Source organism: Macrotis lagotis, chromosome 2, assembly GCF_037893015.1.
Source record: "Macrotis lagotis isolate mMagLag1 chromosome 2, bilby.v1.9.chrom.fasta, whole genome shotgun sequence".
NCBI classification, from domain to species: domain Eukaryota; kingdom Metazoa; phylum Chordata; class Mammalia; order Peramelemorphia; family Peramelidae; genus Macrotis; species Macrotis lagotis.
In genome coordinates this window covers 318,591,816-318,618,270 of record NC_133659.1, presented here as the reverse complement: position 1 = coordinate 318,618,270, position 26,455 = coordinate 318,591,816, and the positions used below count along the sequence as shown (strand labels likewise).

Here is a 26,455-nt window from a genome sequence, read left to right as displayed (position 1 = left end):
TTTCTTGTTCATAAAGTCTTCCTGGGTGAAAGCCGCCATCGCCTTGGCTGGGCAATTAACCAGACGTGGGCAAGAGCTGAATGAGATGTGGAAGTATAGCTTCCACAATCAATTCATCAGGAAAGAGGACTTCCAAATGATGAGATCACAGGTCTGTCAAATCATAGACACATACAGTCACACGGGTCTTCTAAAAGAAGCATCAGTTAATGTTTTCTAAGATGACTAACACCTTGAGCTTTAAACATCTTTGGGTAACTAATTAACAGAATATGGACACTTTTTCTTTTGAAAAATGTTGTTTTGTTTCTTCCTCCTATATGAGACCTTTCCTGGTTTCCCTGATTATTAGCATTAGAATTTATCCATATTTATTTATCTGGGCACATATCATATCTGGTCCACCCTGACGTTTTCATATTGTCTATTTTCAATGACTGGCATACAGTAGTCATTTAATGATGGCTCACTGAATTAAATTGAGTGATCACATGCTTTATTTTAGAAATTAATGCACATCTTCAAATCAGCATCATTATGAGCAAAGGTACTAGATGCTTCATATGGGATTTTGCTTTTTCCATTATTCTTATTTTAAATTATCAGCAGAAGAGATTGAAAAAAATAAAATAAAATAAAAAGTGAAAGGACTCTAAAGAACATCTGACCCAAGGCAGAACATAAACCTGTCACTCACCACATCAAAAAACACTTTTCTTTTTTGTAAACAACAGGAGTGAATATTGTGCCCAGACAAGCAATAAATATTTATCAAGTGTCTACTATAGGCTGGGCACTATGTTGAGTATCTCAGATGGAAAGAAAAACAAAAAGACAGGTTTTGCTTTCAAGAAGCTTGGTCTAATGGGAGTCCTGTTCCCTTTGTCACACCCTTGAGATGATGAAGAGGCAAAATGTTGAGGACATCTGCATCTTGGTTCTTCACCTTTCTTTATCCATCATGACAATGCTCAGTTTCATGGGCAATTGGCTTCCTAGACTAATCACTCTCCCTCTCTACATAAATATCAGAATCTAAAACCCATCTGACCCTCTCCTCAACTCCAACTCTGTATGAATTCCACCAAGAGGTGATTACTAGTATGTCAGATATAAAGCTTTTGCCATCAACTGAACCTAAGAGATTGAATCCAAAACCAATTTGGGGGAAAAATTAAATCCCAGAACAAAACTAACACCCACCAAGTCACATTATGATAAGAAATTCAAATACCCAGGGAATCACCTTATTTCAAAGCTAGAAGAATCTGAGATTAATTTGTCCAGCTGCTCCAAGAATCCCTTCTACAAGAAACCCAACAAGAGGTGATTTAGACTTTGTTAAACATTTCAAGTGAAGGGAAATCAATCTATTCTGTAAATAAAGGGAGCTAAAAGGGGAACCAACCTACTTTCTACATCAATGATATACAGAATGTCCCAAAAGCCTTCAAAAAATTGGAAGTGATTAAAGCTTAAAGCTGCTCTAAGACTTTTGGGACACCTTGTGTATACAAATGTGTATTTACATAATGCCATATTATTTGGGATAGCATGGATTACAAAGGGAAAGAAGGAAAGAAAGAAACAAAGGAAAGAAGGAAGGAAAGGCAGGCAGGAAGGAAAAAGGGAAGGCAGGGAGGGAGGGAGGGAGGGAGGAAGGAAGGAAGGAAGGAAGGAAGGAAGGAAGGAAGGAAGGAAGGAAGGAAGGAAGGAAGGGAGGGAGGGAGGGAGGGAGGGAGGGAGGGAGGGAGGGAGGGAGGGAGGGAGGGAGGGAAAGGAAGAAAAGACAGGAAAGGGAAGGAAGTTTAACCTACCTCCTAAATAAATTCTGATGTAGGCCTATGATTTCATAAGCATAGGCAAAAACCTATTAGGAAAACCCCTCTACCATTGGGGATGGACACTGGCTTTGCACTTTAAAGTCTTACATATTCCTAGAAAATGGTTGAATGATTTTTCTCAGGGCCACAGAGCCAGTATTAGAGGCAGTTCTCAAACCCAAGTTTGTCTGAGAGCAGATCTCTAGCCCACAACACCACTACTGTCTCTTCACCAAACATTTGGCCCCATCTTTTTTCTTTTCATCCTGGAGCATTCAATGTCTTGGCAAGATCTGCTAGGAGAAGGCAATAGCTATGGAGACTGTCTGGTTTCACAATTCGAGGAAGCCTGAGATGCTGAGACAATTGGGTATTTTCTTAAACTAGGAGGTGTCGGGGAAGCATTCCCCTTCATCTTGGTAGGAGGACTGCTCTTGTGCCCTCTGCCCCCTCCATTCATTTCGCCGGATATCGCTATTCTGCGCAGTTGCCCCATAGGACATTTTCTTTCTTGGACAAACAAAAGTCTCAGGGTTTAGCTCCATCTCTTCCACTAACTCATCTTGGTCGATGATGCCACACTTTTCCTCACAGAGATTCTCCGGATCAGCCCATTCCTGTTTCTCCCCAGAAGCAAAGACGCCATAGAAGACCACTCCACTGTAGTGTACCAGTGCTGCTATGAGGAACACATTCTGCCACTCCTCCCGGGTCTAAACAATTACATTAAACATCATTAGATATTTCAAACCAAAAAAAAAAAAAAAAAGTCCATTAAGCACAGTTTCTACTTTCCCTGCTATCTATGATTCAGTTTGTCACCTGAAAGACAAGGCAGAGGGAACTCTACACTATGAACAACAGGCTCCAAATAAAACAGCCCTGGCTTTGGTGGTCCAGGTTTTTGAGCTAGGAAAAGTATCTTATTTTAATGACCACTGAGTCCAACATTCACATTTTACAGATGAGGAAACTGAGGCATCGAAAAGTCATGTGACTTGCCATGATTACTCAGTTAGTATATGACCCAGGTTACCTTGAATCCAAGATCAGTACTCTTACTACATCATGCTGATCTCTGGGGACCAGCAAGTCTACTTCCTTTAGGCCCAGATAAAAGGGGTGATTTTCTCATGTTTCTACCCTTGTTTCCCAACCCAAGCAGAAAAGTTAAAAAGAAAGTTCACTGGCACTTCCTTGGCACACAAAGTGCACTCACCTTATGCTTAGTCATAGCACCAACAATGAGGGGGCAAACCATTCCAGAAAGGGTACCCACACCATTGGAGATTCCCATGAGAATGCTGGCATATCGAGGGGCAATATCCAAATGGTTGACATTAAATCCTGGGACAAAAACCAACACAATAAAGTCATATCTCTATAAGAGGTCAAACACTCCAAGAAACATAGAAACTGTTTTGCAGAGGAAGTCAGAGGCCTTTCCTTGACCATGAAACCCTTTAATCTCTAGACCCAACAAGAGGTCAATCTAGTCTATGTCACACATCCCAAGGAGAAGAGATCGAACTACCTCCAGAGGCAGTCCATTACACTTTGTAAAAGAATGGTATAGTGGCTATCATGTTGGACTCAGTGTCAAGAAGATATGAGTTCAAATCCCATCTCAGATACCAATTAGCTATGTGACTCTGGGTAAGTCATTAAAGGCAGGTGGGTGGCAAAATGGATCTAACAACAGACCTGGAGTCAGAAAGACCTGAGTTCAAATAAGGCCTCAAATACTTAGTTGTGTAACACTGGGCAAGTTACTTCATCTCTGTCCAGTTCAGCTTCTTCAACTGTAAAGTGGTGGTAACAATAGCACCTACCTCCCAAGATTATGGTGAGGACCAGTCGACCTAATATTTATTAAATGATAATTTAGCCTCACAATAATCCTTTGATCGTTCCTACCTACAAATCCCATTTTATAAATGAGGCAACCAAAGCTTAGAGAGGTCAAATGATTTGTCCATGGTCACATAGCAGAGTTAGGATTTGAACCAGCTCTTCCCAACTCTATTTTCAGCAGTCTGCCTACCTTGCCATATTTTCCCCTCTAATTTATTACAAGTTATATCAAACAATAAAAATAATTATTTGGAACATGATGAAAACAAGGAATAGGTCGTTATCTGGAGGATAAAAATAATGCTAGGAATTGAGAAAGCCTCCTATGTCCCAGTCTGGTGCCCCAAAAGGTCTTCCAGGGAAGCCAAAACAACATAAAGTTATTTTCTCCATTAATACTCATTTTCATGTTCAACTAAGCCTAGAGATCACAATCAAAACTCCAGGATGGACCCTCATTTAAGTCATAATCACTCTCTCTCTACACCGAAACCTGAACGTTCAGAACTCTCATTCCCCATCTAGTCTGAGGCCCACAGGAAGCTTTCATTAAATCTCTGATATTCATCATCTCTACAACATCCCTCACAAGGAGCCATCCAATCTACTTTGGGAATGCTCTCAATGTTCCCTCTGTACTTAACTTTCAGAGTTCATTCTTTTTTTTCTTTTTTTTTTTTTGCAAGGCAATGGGGTTACGTGGCTTGCCCAAGGCCACACAGCTAGGTAATTATTAAGCGTCTGAGGTTGGATTTGAACCCAGGTACTCCTGACTCTAGGGCCAGTGCTCTATCTACTGCACCACCTAGCTGCCTCTCAGAGTCCATTCTTGAACCAAATCACCTTTGGAGCTCTTTGAGGTTGAACCAAATTGATTGGACACTAGGTGAGTGGGATTTATTTAAGCCCCCAGCATTTCATCAGCACCAAGACTATGCTTCAAATCCCACCCCCACCCCCCATCCATCCATATACTCTATTGCCAGGAATTTCCACTTTCACTTCCTACCTCTTTTTCTGAGCACAGAAATCAAATCTCACCTTTTGCAATTTTTTTGTTTTATCTCTGGCATGTAGCTTGGTGCTTGACATATAATAAACATTTAATTGATACTTTTTTCATTCATTAATTCATAATTTATTCATCCCATATGATAATCTTTCAACTACCTGAAGTAAACAATGTCCCTCTGTTTCAGTTTACTCTTTTCCAGGTTTACTATTCCAAATATTTCAAATTCTTTCAAGCAATACTTGTATGTCATATCTCTAAGCCCCTTGTTGTCTGGGCTGTCTTTATCTGGACACACTTCAGTTTGCCAATGTTCTTTCGTTCTGCCTCAGTTTTCTCAATTATAAATAAGATAATATATAATAAGAACCACTACCTCAGTGTTGTGAGGTGCTTATATGTTTGCTCTATTTCCCCCATTAGGAGAACCAGAAATCACATTTATTTTTTTCCAGTGGACACATCAGTGTTGACTCCTGCAGAACCTTCAGTAATTTGCCAAAACACCTATATCTTTTGCATGCACACCTGCATCATTTGGTATCTGTGCCACTGATTTTTTGAACACATGTCAGACTTTACATTTAACCCATAAGATATCACATTAAATGCAGCCCATCACTACAAAGTCAGTCATATTCTTTTGGATTCAGTTCCTACCAGTCATTCCATTAGTTATTGCTATCAATTATCCTTCATCCAGAAATTTGACTGTCTGGCATTTATAGTTTCATCCATGCCAAGACATAAGGGAATCAGTTCTGAAAAACATTTGAAAAACTTTACTTTCCATTTTTTTGAGCCTTTGTCAACTCGCCATTTACCTATAGTGTCTAAAAAAATGAATGAAAAAATCATTTTTTCTCTCTATTAGATTCTCTTTTCCTGACCTCTGCCTCTGGAGCATTTTAAGAAATTCCTCCCTGATCCCCACTGACCCTGCTATTTTTAATAAGCACATCTTCCTCTTTTATGTCAGTGTGCCAAAGTACCAGACAATCAGAATATAAAACAGCAGTGAGATTAATTATACCTACTGCCCGATTGGAATATGATAAACACTTTATTAGAAAAGAACCCAGAGATAAAAAGCAATTAATATGATTGTCAAACATTATACTCAGACACAAAGACTGTGCATTTGCTTTTGGTTGGAGATAACACAAAGAAAGGCTTTGAGATTTTAGCAGCATATCCCCTGGAACTTGGAGGGGATTAAACCATTAGGAATTCAGAGGTATTGATAAATATTTGGTTGAATAGGCCCCCAGACCTGCCTTCCTACCATCGACAAGAGGGTTAGAAGGCATATCTCAACAAGTTAAGGTTCGATATAGTTTATATCTCTTATTATTTATATGATCTTGGGCAAGTCACTTTCTGGGCCTTATTCATAAAATTAGGGGATAGAATGAATATTTGCTAAGAGGCCCACCCCTCTTCATAGACTGAGAATCTATTTTTGTCATCAAGAAGCAGTAGATTGCAGTGTATTGAGAGCCGGATTTGGGCTCCAATTCTCTGATACTTTCTGGCTGGTTGACCTCAATGAGCAAGTCACAGGGTCACAGATAAGTCATAAGGGACCTCAAAAGTCAGTTAAACCAAATATTTTATTTTATACATGAAGAAACTAAGTCCGTGAAAGGTCATGGGGTCATAATCTAGAGTTTTAGGGAAGCTTAAAGACCATCTAGACCAACCTCTTCCTTTTCCAGATGAGGAAACTGAGTCCCAAGGAGGTTATATGATTTGTTGTCCACAGTTATATAGACATTAAACATTAGAAATGGGATTTAAACTCTGTTCTTCTGCCTCCAGAAGCAATGGTCCCTGATTAGAATCACTCTTAAGATTTGTCTTAGATGCAATTGGTATGAAAGGAATAATTTTCTATACCAAGTATTACCTACACAGAATAAATTGCAGATTCTTCAGGGTATGACGTGCATCCTGTCTTTCTATTAGAAGAATTTCAAGAAGTCTATTTGTGGAATGTTTCCTAAAATGGGACCCATCTCCTTCTTATCTCACACACCATTACACAATCACAAATGTACATCATAACATCAAAGACATGATGGGATTTTCATCTGTACAGGGAAAATTCCTCTGAATCAAATCACAAACCATCCAAAGCAAGAGTTCTTAACCTGGGGTCCAGAGACTACCAAGGTGTCTACTAATTTTTTGCATTTAGAACAAGATTCTGAGGAGTGCATAGGCTTTACTGGGTTGCCAAAAGAGATTCAAGAAACACAAAAAAAGATTTAGGACCCCTGCTGTATAACTTATCTTCCCAGAGACATGCTTGTGGATCCAAGTTGTTGCAAAGTATTGATTGAAACAACAATATTAATATTAATAACTAATATATAGTGCTTTATAGTTTGGAAAGTATATATATATATCTTATTTACATAATGTATATGTATACATTATATAAATCTTATTTGATTCTAATAAATACCAAGTGAGTTAAATAGATGACATTATTATCCCTGTTTTACAGATGAGGAAACTGAGGCTGAGGGAGATTAAGTGAATTGCCTAGTTACTTAGTGTCTAAGAAAGATGTGAACTCAGGTCTTCTTAAACCCAAGTCTAGTACTCTGTCTATCCACTGTGCCACTCAACTACCCTGGGTCACAAAACTAAAGTCAAGATTTGAATCCTTCCTGACTCAAAGTTCAGTATTCTATCCTCTAGGCCACCTTCTCTCTGTTACATCCATGTCTCCTTTTAGTTCCCCATGTCTAGTCACTTGAAGACCCTGTTCCATCTTGTCCCAATTTCTTGCTGCTCATCTAAAGGCCTAAACCAAGCCTCATCTGTCCTACACTCCCAGTGGCCACTGGCCCCAATTCAGCTCTGAAGTTGTGTTTTTCCCCCCTCTGATTATAATTCTGCGTAACTCTGACTTCTCAGTGCTGCAAGCATGCACAAAATGATATCTCTGAACACAGGAAATGAATCTCTACTGCATCACCAAGTAATCATGGAGTGTGAGGCCATCTACGTCATTCGGCTTTTCACAGCATCCAAAAGCTGGAGAAGACCTCAGAGATCACCCAAACCACTATCTCTTCCTTCATTGAGCATTTATTAAGCTTGAGAACTCACTACTCCCCAAAGCAGACCTTTTCATTTTGGGACAACTCTAATTATCAGGACATTTTTCCTTATATTAAGCCAACTCTGCCTTCCTGAAAAATCTAAAAAACCTGGTCCTCCTTTTTCTGAATCTTCTTCCCTGTAATCACTTTTCATATATTTGAAGAGAGTAACAAAATAATTATCCATTTTATAAAGCCTCTTCTCTCTAAATATTCTTAATCCCTTCAATTTACAAATCATTGGTTAGAACGATAACAGAACCTTAGAATTAATAAATCAGCCAATCAATGAGCATTTATTAAAAAATTACTATGGACCAAGCACCAGGGAAATCACCCCATCCAAGTCCCCTTATCATGATGACTTCACTCCTCTAGACACGACCAGATTATCAGTGTCTCTTTGAAATATAATGCTCAGGGGGTGGCTAGGTGGCACAGTGGATAGAGCACCGGCCCTGGAGTCAGGAGTACCTGAGTTCAAATCTGCCTTCAGACACTTAAATATTACCTAGCTGTGTGACCTTGGGCAAGCCACTTAACCCCATTGCCTTGCAAAAACCTTTAAAAAAAACCCAAAGAAATATAATGATCAGAACTGGACTTAATTGTGTAATATGGCCAGACTTGGAGAGAGCATGTGAAGCTTTAACTCTCCCTCACACTGTTTAAACAACTAACTATCTGGGAGAGAAGGCTGGGAGTGGGGGAGGATGGGAGTAACAGCTGTCTATCATGTGGGGAAGGATTAAATTTCATTTGTTCTCCCAAGAGGAGAGAAATAAGGGCATTAGATGGAAGCCTCAAAGAGATCGATTTAGAGTTGATGTTAAGAAAAACATTGTAACCGTAAGAGCTGTCCAACAGTAGAAGAGGGTTGTCTCTAGAAGGGCTGGAATCCCCTTTTTTGGAAGTCTTCAGGCAGAGGTTGGAAGATCAACTGGTGGGTAATTTGGAGGATGATTCTTCTCAGGATGATGATGGCATAAAATCATAAATTTACAACAAGAGGAGAACTTGGAAGCCATCAATTCTACCTCACTCCCCTTATTTTACAGATGAGGAAACTGAGACATAGAGAGACTAAATGACTTGTCCACATTAACATAGCTAATGTCTAAAGTAGAATTTGAAAATATAACTTTCTCTCTTGAAGACCAGTGTCCTATCTGCTATACCAAGGAGCCTCTTGAGTACCCACTCTTAAATGCTGTGGTTAAGTCTGTGGTCTCAAATCATATTTAATTTTTTTGGCTGCCATATTATATTAGTAGTGGACTCATATTAAGTTTGAAGGCCACACAGAATGACAAGGTCTCTTTTTCAAATAAATTATTTCTAAATATACCTGGAAATGAAGAACAGGCAAGCCTTCTGTTGAGTTCCCATTCTCCTAAATCTTCAACTTCTCCCCACCAGTGTCACAAAGGATATAACTCATCGCTCCAAATAAAGCCCATCTCCATAAAAATCTAATATTTTACCTGAAATAGCAAAGCCGCTGAATCCTACTGCGAGCACCAGGAAGGAGATGGCCACACCTTTGGTATGAGAGAATCCAACCACCAAGAGTAACGTTGCTTCCATGCCAAAACCTGCAAATGGGCAAAAAAAAAGTGAGGGGAGGAGTAAATTTCATTGAATCCCAAGTAATCTAAGTATGGGTTGTCATCATGCATCATGTTAATATGCCCACACAGGTATTACATATGAACCATAAACTCTAACTCCTTAAACATGTTAGTCTTCATAAGTTTCTTATACTCAGAAGCTGGATAGCCTCCTATTCAATTTCCAAATGCTTAACGTGCATACTTCAATTGTATGAGTCGTTGGTGGAAATATTCTCTTCATTGTCACAGATGCCATTCCCTCTAGATCTTGGTCTGTGAGAGTCAGTCTGGCCACAAAATTCATCATAAAGCCCACCTGAGGAAGAGACTCTTCAATCTTAGCAACAGGGTACTGAAGGATTTGAAGCAGAAGAATGATGGAAAATCAGTCCTAATTCAGTGTCACTGGGAAGGATGGAGGATGGAGAAAAGCAGAATTTTGGCTTCTCAGCTCTCTGATTTTACCCTAAAGCTAAGACCACCCAGTCTCAATGGAAATGTTGTATCTTCCCATGTCTATCTGGGACAAGACAAAGATATCCAAGGACTCAAGTTGCTAATCTGCTCAGCTAACTCAGCTAACTATCTGACAGCAACAACACCATGTTTCTGAAGAAACCAGAATTTATAATACCATTAAAGAAACAATCATTTCTTTTAAAAAACACAAGCCCAGTCTTGTCCCATGAGGATCTAGCTTCAAATCTGACCTCAGACACTTATTAGCTGTGTGATTCTGGTCAAGTCACTTAATCCAGAGTATCTCAAAAAAAAAAATCACAAGTACGAGGTCAACTTTTATTCTCCTATGACACATCTACTTCACACAGAGAAACAAATAAAAAAGGATCCTTTCCAGTTCACTCATTAAGCTGCTATCAACAGAGAGGGACCTTATCATCATCTTCAGGAATATGATGCCAAGATGTAAAGTCCAACATGATGTGTCACCTCAAAGAATTCAGGTCTGGAAGGAACCTTAGACACTATGTAGTAAAATTTCTTCATTTTATAGATGAATAAACTGAGGCTCATGAAAGTTAAGAAATTTGGGATCATAGATTCAGAAACCTTCAAGGTCATCTAATCCAACCCCCATCATTTTACAGATAAGAAAACTGAGATGAAGTGAAGTAATGTATCCAAAATCATATGTCACTTTGGCAGAGTCAAGATTCAAATTCTGATCTTCTGACTCTAAAAACCATCCTCTTTCCATAGCATCATGCTTGCCTTCCTACTATTTTTGAGGCTAGAAAAAAAATGAAATCTGATTCAAAATTAATGATATGAATTTAGATTAGCAAAGGGAAGACATTTTAACTATAATGGATATTAAAGAATTTTGGAAGAAGGATACAACACTACCTCTGACTGTTAGATTACTCCAGTATTTTACAAATGAGGAAATTCATATCTTTTGGGGGTCCATTTCAGGTCAGTCATAGATCCCTATGTGTATAATCATAGCTATTGTGATATTGTTCCATCAGATTTATAAAGCACCTTATATATGAATATCAGTTGTTCCACCAAGGAATACATATGTTTTATTTAAAATAAAATGCTCAATACAATAAATTCTGCCTACATGTGTATTGGAGATGATAATCTTTTTGGAACCTTCATTTTCTCTTTTAATAGGAAGGTTGCCCAAAAGATTTAATTCTCAACTCCAGCCTCCTCCAGCTGCTTTGGACAAGGGGCAATCTAAACACATCTGCTCACTGTTCCATCCCTGTAAGACCAGAAGCTGGAATTTTTTGAATAGTTAATTCTCAGGTGTAGCAGTTGTATAAAAATCAAGGCAGGAAGGAGAACTGATTTATCATTTGACCACAAAAAAAACCACTAAAAAAACCTAAAAAAAACCAACCCAACATGGTATTGCTGCCAGACACTTAGCTGAGTTTTCAAAAGCATGTTAGCAACTTGTCTGCTTGGATCTCCTTGTCTTGTCCCAGATAGACATGGGAAGATACAATATTTCCATTAAGACTGGGTGGCCTTAACCTTAGGGTAAAAACCAGAGAGTTGAGAAAGATCAATGGGAAGAGACATTCCAAATGAAATCATATTCAAAAAAATGGAAGCTTAGAAATTTTGTCATTTGATAATGAAAAGCCTAATTTGAACTGAAATAGACTGAGGCTAACCCCGTAGCAGCTGACAAGGTGAGAGACAAGACCATTTGCTTAATGAGAATAATGGCAATAACAACAAAAATAATATCATACAGCACTTCACACTTTGAAAGGAACTTTACATGTTCTCTCATTTGATCTTCACAAGGACCCTATGAGATAGGTGATAGTATTCCCATTTTAGAGTAAAGGAAACTGAGGCAGATAGAGGTGAAGTTGCCCAGGATCACAAGTCTTCCTGGCTCAATGTCCAGAGAGAGGTCTATCCAATGCACTTGTTAAAACTCCAACTGAAATGTCCATGTTCATTGGAGCCAGGGTAAAGTAGAGAAAACTATAGACAATGTTTTAGACCAGAAAGGCTCTGTTGAAATTCAGCTGGTGAGTAAAGTGTTATATACTTGAAGTCAAGAAATCAGAGAACAAATCCTACCTTAGACACTTATTAACTGTGTGATCCTGGACAAGTCATTTAATCTCTACCAGCATTAGTGTTCTCATCTTTAAAATGGGAATAATTACGGCATTATTCTCATAGGGTTGTGGTGAGAATCAAATGAGGTTATGGATATAAGCCATACTGCAAATCTTAAAGCACCATATAACTGTTGGATTTTATTATGTTATAATAAATTGTGTAATTTATTTGCAAATTATTTACAAATTATATAAATTATATACATGTTCTATGTAATTTATATACAAATTTATATATTATATAAATTATAAAACATATATTAAAATTATATAAAATTTATGCTTTTATTATCATCATCATTATCTGGAGGACACAGACAGTGATTATTAGCTATTTTGTTTTATTTTGTTTTGCCTGGGCAAGTAACTAAAAACTTCGTGGGATAAATCACTTGAAAAGCAGGGACAGAGATGCTGGCACACCGGCACAAAGCAGTTATGGAGGAGTAGGGGAAAGGGTAGGATGGGGGGAGAGATCACTCCAGTCCACCAGCTTGGTATTTTCCTATTACAACTAACTATTTATACTAAACTCTGCTTTTTAAAATAAATTTATATTATTTTAAAATTTTATTTATATAATTATTTATGCTGAAGTCTTACTAGAAAATTAGAAGTGCCTTCAGCATCTTCTAAATTCAATGTGGAGGGCAAGGCATCTTAATTATGTCTCAGAGGACAAGATAGAAGCAAACAATTTGCTCTAGGGTATCTTATTTGCTCTAAGTTATTGTTTCAGGGAAACTAGGTAGTGCCTTGGATAAACTCAGAACCAGAAAGACATGAGTTCAAATCCAGCCTCAGAGACTTACTAGTGAATCTGGGCAAGTCACTCAACCCAATTAGCTACAGTTTCTCATCAACAAAATGAGAGGGAGGTGGTAAGGTGGCGCAATGGATAGAGCACCAGTCCTGGAGTCAGGAGTACCTGAGTTCAAATCCAGCCTCAGACACTTAATAATTACCTAGCTGTGTGGCCTTGGGCAAGCCACTTAACCCCATTGCCTAGCAAAAAAAAAAAAAAACAAACCCAAAACAAAACAAAATGAGAGGGAGAAGAAAATGGCAAACTACTCCAGTGTCTTTGCCAAGAAAACCCCAATTGGGGTCAGAAAGAGTCAGACACGACTGAACAACATTGATAACAACAAAATAGTTATTGTTGCCTGTGAGAAGAAAGAAGAGAGACCAATTTTCCAGGGAGTTGGAAACAGTCATCAATAACAACGGTTTACTGTTTACTAATTTTTTAGGAAATGTGGAGCCAACTAAAATTCCTCTCCAGAACATCACAATGTAACTTCCTGTTAGGAATGAATCAGTCCAGAGAGGTATTACTTCTAGGATTTTACTACCTGTGCAATATAGATCATAGAAACATGAGATTTGAAAGGGCACCCAGATACAGTGGGAATGTACAGTTATCATTTCACATGGAAAATAGCCTAGAATATTCATGATCTGTTTGCTCACTTAGCCCCTTTAGCATCATTGTGAGAATGTTCTGATAAAGAGATGGGCTTTCATTTCAGGTCTATGGTTAACAACCATTGAGAGATTTTTTTATTATTATACATTATATAATTTTCATAATGTTTTATAATTAAATTAAGATAATTTTCTTCCTGCCTTACTTGTATGAAATATCTAATGGATTCACAATACCTCCACAATTCATGATTTTCCGTACAGCTGTCGTTGTTAAAATCTTCCTACTTCTTAAATAATCAGCCAACTGTCCTCCAATGGGTACAATGATTGTCATGACCATATGAGGGACTGCAGACAAAAGGCCAACCTGGAATAAAAAAGAATCAATTATTCTTATTTAGATCTACTCTATTTTCTTCTTCATTCAACCATTTCATTATCCTGTATTTCTTTAGTTGTGACAAAGCAAATCAGATTCCATTATTAGGCAAGGATTGCAACAGGAACATCAATTAAAAAAAAACAACAAAACTTAGAACAATTTTTTGCAAAGAACTGCAAACAAAGCAGGAGCTCATTGATTGATAACACGCTAAAAGGACTGTGGTCCATGAATATAATGAGAAGTTCTGAGTTCAAACCTAACTCCTTCTTTACTAGCTGTGTGACTCTTGCAAGTCACTTAATCTCAGACTGCCTCAGTTTTCTCATCTGTAAAATGAGCATAATACCTCCCAGGCTTCTTGTAAGGATGAAATGAAATAATAATTAGGGATAATAATAATTGCTTAGCACAGTGGCCGATACACAAAAAACACTTTATAAATGTTATTATTATTAGCTTTTGTGCTGTAAAATGGTGAATGTGATGAATACAGAGAAGTATGGAAAAGATGTATATGACTTGATTCAGAGGAAAGTAAGTAGAATCAAGAAAACAATATATAAATATAATGATTACAACAGAAAGAACAACAAAATTGTAGAAAACAAATGTTGCAAAATTATGACCCAAACTAATTATGCCCAAAGGGCAATAAAAATGTGCATACCCTTTTTGATTCAGCAATACCACTACTGGGTCCTTACCCTGAAGAGATCATGAAAAAGGGTAGAAACATCACTGTACAAAACTATTCATAGCAGCCCTGTTTGTGGTGGCAAAGAATTGGAAATTGAGTGAATGTCCATCAATTGAGGAATGGCTTAACAAACTGTGGTATATGTATGTGATGGAACACTATTGCTCTATTAGAAACCAGGATGGGGTGGATAAAGCAGTGGATAAAGCACTGGCCCTGGAGTAAGGAGTATCTGGGCTCAAATTCGGTCTCAGACACTTAATAATGACCTAGCTGTGTGGCCTTGGGCAAGCCACTTAACCCCATTACCTAGCAAAAATCTAAAATAAAAAAACCAGGAAGAAGGGGAATTCAGAGAAGCCTGGAATGATTTGCATGAACTGATTCTGAGAGAGATGAGCAGAACCAGAACATTGTACACCATAACAGCAACATGGGGTTGATGACCAATCTTAATGGATTTGCTCATTCCATCAGTGCTGGGGTATCTGCAATGGAGAATACCATCTGTATCCAGACAAAGTATTGTGGAGTTTGAACAAAGACTAAAGACTATTATCTTTAATTTAAAAAAAAGTTATCTTATTATGCAATTTTGCTATCTCTTATATTTTATTTTTTCCTTAAGGATATGATTTCTCTCTCATCACATTCAACTTTAGATCAATGTATACCACGAAACAACGTAAAGACTAACAGACTGCCTTCTGTGGGGGGTGGGGGGAGGGAAGCGAGATTGGGGAGGGGTATTGTAAAATTCAAAACTAAATACATTTTAAAACATTATGACCCAAAATTCACAAAGAGGTTTGAAAATATATCTTCCCCTCCAACCCCATCTTCCACTTCTTTTGCATAAGTGAGAGATTACGTTATGATATGGAGCACTGTCTGTACATCAGACTTTTTTGATATGTTGGCTAATTTTGCAGTTTATTCCTTTTTTTTTTTTGGATTATTTACCATAAGTGTCAGCTCTCTGCAAGGAGAAGGAGGGAATAAAACATGTAGAAATATAGATTATATATAAACATAAGATATCAATAAAAATTTCCCAAACTTGATATACTTTCTCCCACATCCATACTTTTGTATAGCCTGTCCCTCATGACAAGGAACACACTTGTTCCTTGTTTGCCCCTGCTGAAATTCTTCTCTTCCTTCAGGGTTTAAGCCATCTCCACAGGATTAGAGGAACACAGATTTCAACCTGGAAAGTGAATTCAAGAAACTGAGGCCCACTGAAGTTAAGGGAATTTGTCCAGAGGTCATAAAGATAGTAAATGGCAGAGTTGGAATCTAAACCTTGGTCCTTTAAATCAATATCCAGGGGTGGCTAGGTGGCGCAGTGGAGAGAGCACCGGCCCTGGAGTCAGGAGGACCTGAGTTCAAATCCAGCCTCAGACATTTAATAATGACCTAGCTGTGTGGCCTTGGGCAACCCCATTGCCTTGCAAAAAAAAAAAGCTAAAAAAAAATCAAAATCCAGATTTCTTTCTATTTAATCAAATTATAGGTAGCATTTATATTGTATTTCAGAATTAACAAAGCCCCTATTATCTCAATAGAGCCTCATGGCAAGCTGGTGAGGACAGTAATACAGGAATTAGTATTCCTATTTTACAGATTAGGAAACTGAACCTCATAGTGGTTAGGTAGTTTGCTCAGAGTCACATTGCCAAAGAAGCAACTAAGACCTGAATCTAGATCTTCTGGACCCAAATGTCCCAAGGGTAAACCTTTACAGCCCAGACAGGCAAATGAGAAAGATGTCTTTGGTTTTTTGTTTGTTTGTTTTTTTAGGTTTTTTCAAGGCAAATGGGGTTAAGTGGCTTGCCCAAGGCCACACAGCTAGGTCATTATTAAGTGTCTGAAACTGGATTTGAACTCAGGTCCTCCTGACTCCAGGGCCGGTGCTCTCTCCACTGCGCCACCTAGCCACCCCTGAAGGATGTCTCTGTACAATATTCCCCTCATTATAATAAACATAATTGTACAAGTCACGTCATCATACATATGATCACATGATCATCTTGATTACGAAGGACAAACATCAGTATCATCATCATCATCATCAGACAGCCAAGGCAGAGAAAGTTGACTGCTCCAAAGGATAAGTCTCAGATGATTCTGCCCTGGGTTAGCTACAAATGGTTCCCAGAATAATATACTAAGACTCTACTTGCATTTACCTTGCTTATTGCAAAACCAAAGACTTCTTCAAAGTAAGCAGGCTGACTGATCAACAGCAAATAAAAGGTCCAACTCCGACAAAAGTTGGCCACAATGATGGCATAAACAGGCATTGATGTGAAAAACCGTTTCCAGGGTGTATTGAATTTCTAGAAAAGAAAAATCATGCAGTTTTTAATGGGGAGAATTCTCTCACTCTCAAGGAAGTTAGGGATCAATTAGGAGATATTCTTTTAGAGAAGAAGTCAGAGTTTGATTATGAATACTTACATCAAGACTCATTAGGTTGGTACCTTCTCCTATACTCGTTTCTATGTAGGTACGCTCTTCCTCTGAGATAGTTGGGTGAGAGGCAGGGCACTCATAGGCATGCATCAACCAAAACATATACCAAATAATCCCAAACATCCCTGTGTGGAAAAATAATGGCAGTTTGTTCTCAGAGACAGAATAATGCTCAGTTCTCATTTTCTTTCATCTCTTAAATATTCAATTTTGAAAACACCTTTAAAGGTGTCCCAAATAATTTTTCAGTATTGACAAAAATCAAAGAGCCAAGACAGCTGGTTTGGAGAACAGGAAAGTAGAAGCTGCTGCCCGTAACTTTACAAAGGAAACCAGTGTGTCCATCTGTCTGTCTTGTCTTGTCTTGTCTGTCTGTCTTTCTCTCTCTCTGTCTGTCTCTGTCTCTGTCTCTGTCTCTGTCTCTGTCTCTCTCTCTCTTACCCCCTCCCCATTCTGCAGGCAGCTTATAAAACCAGAAATCATTTCCCAAGCTGCTGATCTCTTTGTTGTTGTTTAGTGATATCCGACTGTTTTGACCCTATCGGGGGTTTTCTTGGCAAAAATACTGGAGCATTTGCCATATCTTTCTCCAAGTAAGGAAACTGAGGTAAACAGATGAAGTGACTTGCCTAGGTTCTCACAGTTAGTAAGTGTTTGAAGTAGATTTGAACTCATAAAAATGAGTCTTCCTAACTCCAGACTAAGAAGGAAGAAAAATAAGAGAACCAGGAGAAACTTCTTTGTAGCAGATGAATATAGCTCTAGAAAGACTGGTTACCATTGTGGCTTTCCTTGGGTATCTCTCTATTTCCTTACAATGTATGTATCTATGCGTATGTGTGTTGTGTGTGTTCATGCACATGTCCATGGGAAGTGTCTCATTCATCAGACTATAATACAAACCTTTGGAAGTTCTGGATACAGAAAACACAAAACTGTCATAACCCTGTAATCAGATCAATAACAATTGCTTCCTTGACCATATCTACTGAAGCCTTTCCTGTTCTCTTAGTAAGGCCCCTGTAGGTGCCCTGAAAGCCAGAGCTCATAGTACCCTAACATATGACCGTTTCCTTTTGGAAACATCATATTCATTTCTGATGATCTGATATTTAAATAAAAACACTTCTGTATCCATTTCAAAAATTCTGAAGTCTAAAATACAAAGCTTTAAATTAGGGGGTAGGTGGTACAATTTGCTTATTCTATTTATTCCATTTTTTATCCTGAATTTTCTTAACCATTCCTCTTTCCCAAGAGTGCAATCTTAGACAAACACCAAGTAAGAAGCTATCTTTCTGAGTCCACAATAGCTCAGAAAGGGTACCAATAAACAAATAAGCTTGTGAAATAAAATAACTTACCATAAATATAAAAGACTGAGGACCATCCAATGTACTGCACTAATACTCCAGCCAATGGCATGGCAACCACTGCCCCAGCATATGAACCTACAGACAAGAAAATATTGGAGAACATTGACCATCTAAAATTTTAGCCACCTTTTAGCTACATAGAGGCAGGTCAATAAAACCTAAGGCTGGTTGAATTCTGAGTAATAAGGTTGGAATACTGGAGAACAAGCTAGGTCAACTCCCATGATGCCGTTAGAGAAGGATTTCAGGGATGGAAGGATAGATAGCACTGTCTCTAAAATACCATTCACCTCAAGGGGTGGGGGGAAGTGTTTGGAAAAAAAAGCAAAGAAATAAAAATGTCAAATGAACATTTAAGAATAAACAGAAGAGAGCAAAAGGAAGTTCAGAAGAGGATACAAGCAGAAGATCACATTGTTAAATTGTGACTTATTATCACATTAAAAACTGTATTAATGGGAATCTGAGATGCATTAGGAACTGTGTCTAGTTCCAAAGATTCAAGGAAAATTAAAACACAATCCCTACTGAGAGGGTTTACATTTTCTCATATGAGATGGATAGTAGAAGTGTCTGTGGCTCAAATTTGCTAACAAGAAAGGTTAAGCCATCTGCCCAAGTAACTACAGATACAAACTTCAAAGAAACATTTTCGAAAAATACACAGAAGAGAAAAGCAGGGAACTTAGAAAGGGGCACAGAAAAACAGAGGTTTTGTTACTACCATATTAAGTTTAATATATTTAGATATGTACATAGGCACATATGAATAGCTAAGTGGTACAATTGGATTCAGTTTTGGGTCTGGAGTCTGTAGGTTTTATGTATTAACTATATGACTCTGGCAAAGTCATTTCACCCTGCTTGCCTCATTTTCCTCATCGATAAAATGAGCTGCAGAAGGAAATAGCAAACCACTCCAGTGTCTTTGCCAAGAAAACCCCAAATGAGATCATGAAGAGACAGAATAAAATATCAAATAGACACATACATTTAAACATAGAATTTTTCTCTAACTTCATAGTGGTCTCACAAATCACAGGTATACAGTAATCCCTTTATCTTCCTTTGCCATTCCATAAACCTTGAGATCCATTTCCCAAAGGATATTCAGCAGAATCTTAAAGTAAGCAAACAAGGATTCCATGAGGAGATTTTGACTGGTCATCGACCCACCAGCCCATTCCTAACTGAATGAGAGAGGAGAAAGTCCAGAAATAGGGTTGGGAAGTAGGGTGTGCTCGACTGGGACCAAGGCAGACGGACAAAGCCCCTCACTGGCTCTTAGGGGGTAGGGCTCTGGGTGTCTAGGGTTTCTTCCCCATCCTTTGAGTGGCAATCCCACTCCACCTCTCCTTTCTCATCCTGCCCCTAGGATGCCCCCACCAATGGTATCTTCTGCACTAACTCCCTTCCCTTGTGGCAACCAGTATTCATGAGAAGCAGTGCATTGTAATATCTACCACACTTAACTAGGAGTCAGGAAAACCTGGTTTTGAATCTTGCCTCAGACACAAGCTGTGTGACCTTGGACAAATCATTTTAGTCAGTTTTACCAGATAAGGGCAGCTAGTGGTACAAGAGATAGAGCACCAGACCCTTCCTGAGTTCAAATCTGGCCTCAGACACGTACTAGTTGTGTGACCCTGGGCAAGTCACGTCATCCTGTTTGCCTCAGCTAATTTATCTGTAGAAGGAGTTGAAGAATAAAATGCCAAACATAACTGAACAATGACTGAACAACAAAATACTTGTTGTTATCATGTTATCTATACATATCTATAGATTCATAGGATCTATACATATCTGTAGATCTATGTCCATTTCTTCATCTATAAATTGAGGATAATAATGTTACATTTTTCCCAGTGCTACAGTAAAGACCAAGTGAGATAACAGAAAATACTGTGCAAATAATAAAGTCCTATATAAATTTTGATTACTATTTTTTGAGGGGAGACAAGTAGGATGAAGTGACTGACTCAGGGTCACACAACTATTCAGTATCTGAGACCAGATTCAAGTTTGGTTCTTTCTGACACTAGGGCTGGTACTCTATGCCACCTGGCCGCTCCAAACTTTGGATTTTATTAATGTTCATAGGATCATATAGTTGGAAGGCACTGTGGAGGTCATTGAGTTCAACTTCCTCATTTTACAGTTGAAGAAACTGAGGCCCACAGCAGTTAAAGGTCTTACCAAATGTCACACAGCTATGAAGTAATAGAGTCAAGATTTTCAAATCTCACAGATTTGTAGCTGTGAGGGACCTTAGAGAGAGCCAGGGATTCTAATCCCTTCATTTTTACAGAAAAGCAAACTGAGGCACAGAGAGGCTAAATTATTTTCTCAGTGTCATCACACAGTCAGAAGTTTTTGAGTGAGTCTTAAACCCAATTCTTCCTTACTCCCAGTTCAGAGCCCTCATCTACTTCATCAAATTCATCTCTCCAACTTTAGCTAAATACTCTTTCCATTGCAACCTGCTTAACCTGGTAAATACTTATCTCTTCAGGCTGTTTATCTTGTCTAGACAAGATTGGAGTCCTACACCGATTAGTTTTCGGTGCTCTAATACCATTCCTACTCTAATGACAGGCATCCTGTGAACTTCCAATAAATATTAACTCAATTGAAAATCTACGCTGAGATTTCCCCATAACTATGGATAAGAAATGGCTTTAGAAGAGGGAACAGCAACAAGACTGTTCGTCTTACTTACTGTTTCCCTCCACCCCCTCCACAGATCGAACCTCATATATCAATTCATTGCAAATCCCAAGATCCCAGGTGCCTAAATCTCAGGCCAAAGATCTCTGATAAATAGACCCACAGGTGTTACTGGATAGAAGAATCATTATGAAGCCTGTCCTTCTAAATAGGGTCCAATCCTCTGCCAAAGATATAACTAGGAAGCACGTGAACCAGAATATCTACCATGATGTCAAAGACCATACAATTAGGACACACCAAGAATTGGAGGAGCCGCCCAGCAAAATGTAATTTCTGGAAAGCATTTGGAACTATGACCCCAAAGTTACCAAACTGCTCGTACTATCTGAACCAATGATATCTCTCAGGCCGATAGTCCAAAGATATCAAAGAAAGAGGAAAGGAGTTCTTTTGACAGTAGTCAAAAATCATAAACTCCTACTGGGAAATGGTTAAACCAATTGTGGTATATGTATGAAATGGAATCTCAGTGGCCAATAGAAGTGATGAAATGGACAGTTTCAAAGGAAACTGGGAAGAGCTCTATGAACAGATGAAGAGCAAAGTGAGCAGAACCAGAACAATTTAGCCAATACAGTGACAGCTTTGAAAAGACTCATGCACTCTGACCAAAGCAACAATAAACCATGAGTCCAGAATACTAAAGATGAGAAACATCACCACCTCCTGCCAAAGAGGAGATGGACTTAAAAGACATATTGAGATTTATATTTTTGGTCATGGCCAATATGGAGATCAGTTTTGTTGGAATAAGCACATTTGGTGGTTGTTGCTGTTGTTACTCAGTTGCTTCAATTGATTCTTTGTGATCCCATTTGGGATAGTTGACCATTTTCTTCTCCAGATCATTTTAACAAATGACAGTATTGAAGTACACAATGTTAAATGACTTACCCAGGGTCACACAACTAGTAAATGTCTGAGGCTAGATTTAAACTCAGTTATTCCTTTTTCCAGACTTGGCATTCTATCCACTATGCTACCTTAGCTGACCTGCATTTGTTATAAAGGATTTATTTTTCATTTTACAGTTCAGTTGAGGGAACTATAGGAGGAAAAGATAATAAATGCTCTTAAAAATAAACACTTTTTATAGATAATAGAAGTTCAGCGATGAAATGAAGGCTAACTTTAAAAGCATAACTTGAAAATCTAGACAAGGCAAATAAAGAAATTTCTGAATAGCAGAGACTAGTATGCATTTATAGGAAGATGAAAAGAAGATTGTAAAAAGAAAATGCTAAAGATGAACAGAGAAGCAATTAGAATCATGAATTAAGGACAATGAATTATTATGGACTATAGATTTCTGAACTGGAAGAAACTTCAGAGGCCCTGTGTTTTTACACATGGGAAACTGAAAACCAGAAAGGATAAGTTAATTGACTAATTTCACACAGTTCTGTCATCAGATCATAATAAACTTAGAGTTGGAAAGGATTGGAGAAGCCATTTAGCTCTATTTCTACATGAGGAAACTGAGAACCAGTAAAGTTAAGTGACTTTCCCTGGGACATAAATAATGACACAAAGTATTGATTACTGATTAAAAATTAAATTATTATTGTTTAAATCATTTACTATTGATTAAATTATTATTTATTTATTGTTGAGATTGTTAGTTAAATTATTATTATTAAATTACTGATTTTTGGTTAGAAGTTATAAGGATATAGGAGGCTATCACATCTGCCCTTTCATTTTACAGAAGAGGAAGAAGCAGGTTAGAGAGCCAGACTTGCCCGAAGACATACAGCTATTTCATATCTGAGACCACATTTGAACCCTGCTGTTCCTATCACCAAGCCCAGTGCTCTGCTCACTAAGGTCCTAAAAGAATTGGGAGGAGAATAGGCTCAAAAGCACAGGTAAGAAAGCAAATCTTAGCAGGGATAACAAACTCTTCTTACACAAGCAAGGACCTTGTAAAAATGGGAAGTGAAAACATAAAGTGAGTCTGCAGTAGAGAACAGCAGAAGAAGGAATAGCTTCAATCTCAGCAGGTTCAAGGTCACCTGCTAAGTGAGTCAGTTGAGGGTAGGGTCCAGGCTCAAGAAGAATGGAAAGGAATGAAGCAACGACTTGAGACAAATAAGTGACAAACAAAACATCAGATTTGCCAATTAAAAGAGTTCAAGCTGAAGTTTGCTAAGTCCCTGTAGAAAACCTCACCAGCACAAAGACCCAAGTTTCTTCAATAACTATCAGGACTTAAAATGAAGTCATACAGTGTGAGCTATCTAGCTCTGGGGATAGGCAAGGTAGGATTAGCAAAAAGCCAACAGGACGAGAGATTCTAGGGAGACAGCAAATGCATCGTTGAATTAGCTGACTATGGAGAGCAGACTAGGCAGGAATGAAAATGAAGTCAAAATTAAGGGAATTAGTTATTAAGAATTTAAAAGAGGGGGTGGCTAGGTGGCACAGTGGATAGAGCACAGGCCCTGGAGTCAGGAGGACCTAAGTTCCAATCTGGCCTCAGACACTTAATAATGACCTAGCTGTGTGGCCTTGGGCAAGTCACTTAACCCCACTGTCTTGCGGAAAAAAAAGAAGAAGGAAAAAAAAGAACCTAAAAGAACTTAGAGGTCTTCACAAGAGTGAAGAGCAAGGTCATCTGGTGTGAGGAAGTGGGATGACCCTCAATTTTAGTTCAAGAAGGTGATTTAATGAGTTGATATCAACAAGAAAGAATATATCCAGAGGATGACCACAGTGATTTATGCTTGGCCCCATGCTATTTAGCCACTTTAATAACTTGAAAAAATAAATATGGCATACTCATCAAATCTTCAGATGATGTAAACTTGAAAAGAGCCAAAACCATAGTTAACAGAGGAAACATCTGACAGTATTTTAACAGGCTTGAATAAATATTAGGCTAATCTCATAAAAAGGAATGAACTTAAATATAAAATTTTTAAAAACCCCATTTATATTAGGATTCAAGAAATAAAAGTTTAGAGGTTCAAGATGAAGAAATCAGATTTGATGCAGCTCATCCCAGCAATTCAGAGATCAAGGATAATCCTTGTTGGGAGCCAGGGTCTCTAAGCTGTTTGACAGCATCGCAGCAAGAAGACTAATGGCAATCACACTGCCTGATGGAACAACATTTCCTTCTTCAATATATATAGGGATTGCATGAATACCAATATTTATAGGTTTTGCCCCCCTTACCATACACAGGAATATATGAAAAAGATGGTGAGAAAATAGTATAGGTGACGAATGTGTGAACTCTAACAGCCTTAGTTTCATGGGAAAGAATAAAGTCACAGAAACCATGGTTTCTACCAACAAGGCCTGAAAGAAAAATTGGTTATTGTCAGAGTTAATGGATAGGTGGACAAGCATAAAGACCCTCACTATAGATTGTTAAGGGAGTGTATCAAAAAACATTACTTATGCAGAAAATATAAAAAAACTTTCCATTAAAAGAATTTCTTAATTAATAACTTTAAATGAATTAACAATTATACAATGTAGTAATAAGTAAGGTAACAGACAGGTTGAGGTCATCATGGTCTGAATAGGGATAAAAAATCAATTAACTATATGATTATTAATTAAACTTGTAATCACATGATTAAACTTAAAACCACATGAATTATATGATTGATGATGAAAATTGTACTTTTGTAACCGAGGAAATGATCTTAGCTTGCTTGCTTGATGCATATTCATGTATGCATTCTGAGACTATAAAAATAAATCCAAGCAGCTAACAGTCAGCTTGCTCCTGCCTTTACCCCTGTGTTGACTCAACTCATTTCGCCAACTCTATCCCTCCTGTCTGGTTTCAAGGACCCGGCAGAGGCTGGACCCCTGCAAATTCTGAAAGACCTGCTATGAACAATATCATCCACATCCAGAGCAAAAAAAATTTTTGGAGTCTGCATGAAGAGCAAAGCATACTATATTCATTTTTTGAAACTACTTTCATATTTTTTTCTTTCTCATTGTTTTTCTTTTCCCTTAGTGCAAGATTCCTCTTTCACAATATAATATGGAGATATGTTAAGCACAATTTGTACACATACAACTTTTACCAGATTGTTCACTGCCAAGGGGAGAGGGGAGGGAAGAGAGAGTAGTTGAAAAATGTGCAACTCATAAAACTGCAAATGTATGAATGTTGAAAACTACTTTTGCAAGTACTTGGAACAATAAAATACAATTTCAATTTTAAAAAAAGATCAGATAAAAAAATATCTGAGGGCCAGGGTTAGTGGTCTGCAGACTCTTTTTGAAACAAGAGTGCAAAAAAAAAAATTGGCTGATATTGATGCAGAGAAATGTAGGCATAGGGGGTGATGAGATCAGTTGGAGACAAACTTCCTTCCTTTATCATCTAATTTAGGCCACACCTGAGGGCCTGACCTTCAACTTGGATTACATTGTTTTTCCAGGAAAGCCAGGAAGAACAGGTCCTGGAAGACCACCCAAAAGGGACCCCTCTGCAAAAGGCAAAATCTTCAATGAGGGGCTTGGGTCACTCCCAGGTGACCACCCCCTCCCATGGACTTGGGGAGAGAACTTAGGGGGAAGGAAGAGAGGGCTCCCTCTCTTTGACCTTTCAGTCTCATGCCGAATGCTGGCCAGCTAGCAATCCACGTGGTCTTCTCTTTAAACTCTTTCTAACTTTTCTATCCCTTTCTTAATATGCTGTAACTTCCTTTAATAAATCTCTATTTTCTTTCCAAAACTTGCATTCCTGAGTCTGAGTCACAATTCTTTGCAGGGCAGAACTGAACCCAAGGAACAAATCAGCAGCAACAATATTATCTTAAATGGTATTAAGAGAGGTCCAATGTACTATGCTCAGGAGAAATTCTTATTGTGATTTGTTCCAATTAAAGCCCATTGAGAGTGTTGGGTTAGTTCTGGACACCATGTTATTTTAGCAAGGCTGGAGACAAGCCAGAGAGTATTTAAGGAGATTAACCAGGATGGTGCCAAGGACTTCAGAAGGTTCATAAGAAAGTAAAAGAAGAAAAGACTTAAGGAAGGTGTTTTAAAAGTTTTTGGTGTCATGGATACCTTTGTCATGGTGGTAAAGTCTATGGATCCCTTCTCCAAATAATGTTTTTAAAAAGAAATATTAAATTTTGATTAGTTGCCAGTGAAAATGAACAAATCATTTTTTTTGGTCCATTTGAGTTTATGGACACTATGAAATCTGTCGACAGAGCCTTTGGGGTTAATTGTTTTTGCCTTTTTCTGTATCCTTGGCTTAAAAAAAGAATGTTATAGCTGTCTTTAGGTATCTGATAGAACTGGAAGTCCTGGAAGGCAGTTAGAAAAAAAAAGATT

At 38.1% G+C, this 26,455-nt stretch overlaps 1 protein-coding gene across 1 annotated transcript in view; it reads right to left on the bottom strand.

The window, feature by feature from the left end:
• Nucleotides 1-1,804: 1,804 nt before the first annotated feature.
• The window catches only part of SLC17A8 (solute carrier family 17 member 8), a 47,169-nt gene continuing 22,518 nt past the window's right edge, over nt 1,805-26,455 (bottom strand). Inside the window, exons 4-11 of the mRNA XM_074221068.1 lie at nt 22,878-22,969; nt 18,395-18,481; nt 17,016-17,155; nt 16,745-16,894; nt 13,705-13,837; nt 9,290-9,400; nt 3,043-3,170; nt 1,805-2,536 (exon numbers count right to left, since the gene is read on the bottom strand). Of these exons, the coding sequence (XP_074077169.1) occupies nt 2,207-2,536; nt 3,043-3,170; nt 9,290-9,400; nt 13,705-13,837; nt 16,745-16,894; nt 17,016-17,155; nt 18,395-18,481; nt 22,878-22,969 (1,171 nt within the window). The 3' untranslated portion in view covers nt 1,805-2,206. The remainder of the gene's footprint in view (nt 2,537-3,042; nt 3,171-9,289; nt 9,401-13,704; nt 13,838-16,744; nt 16,895-17,015; nt 17,156-18,394; nt 18,482-22,877; nt 22,970-26,455) is intronic.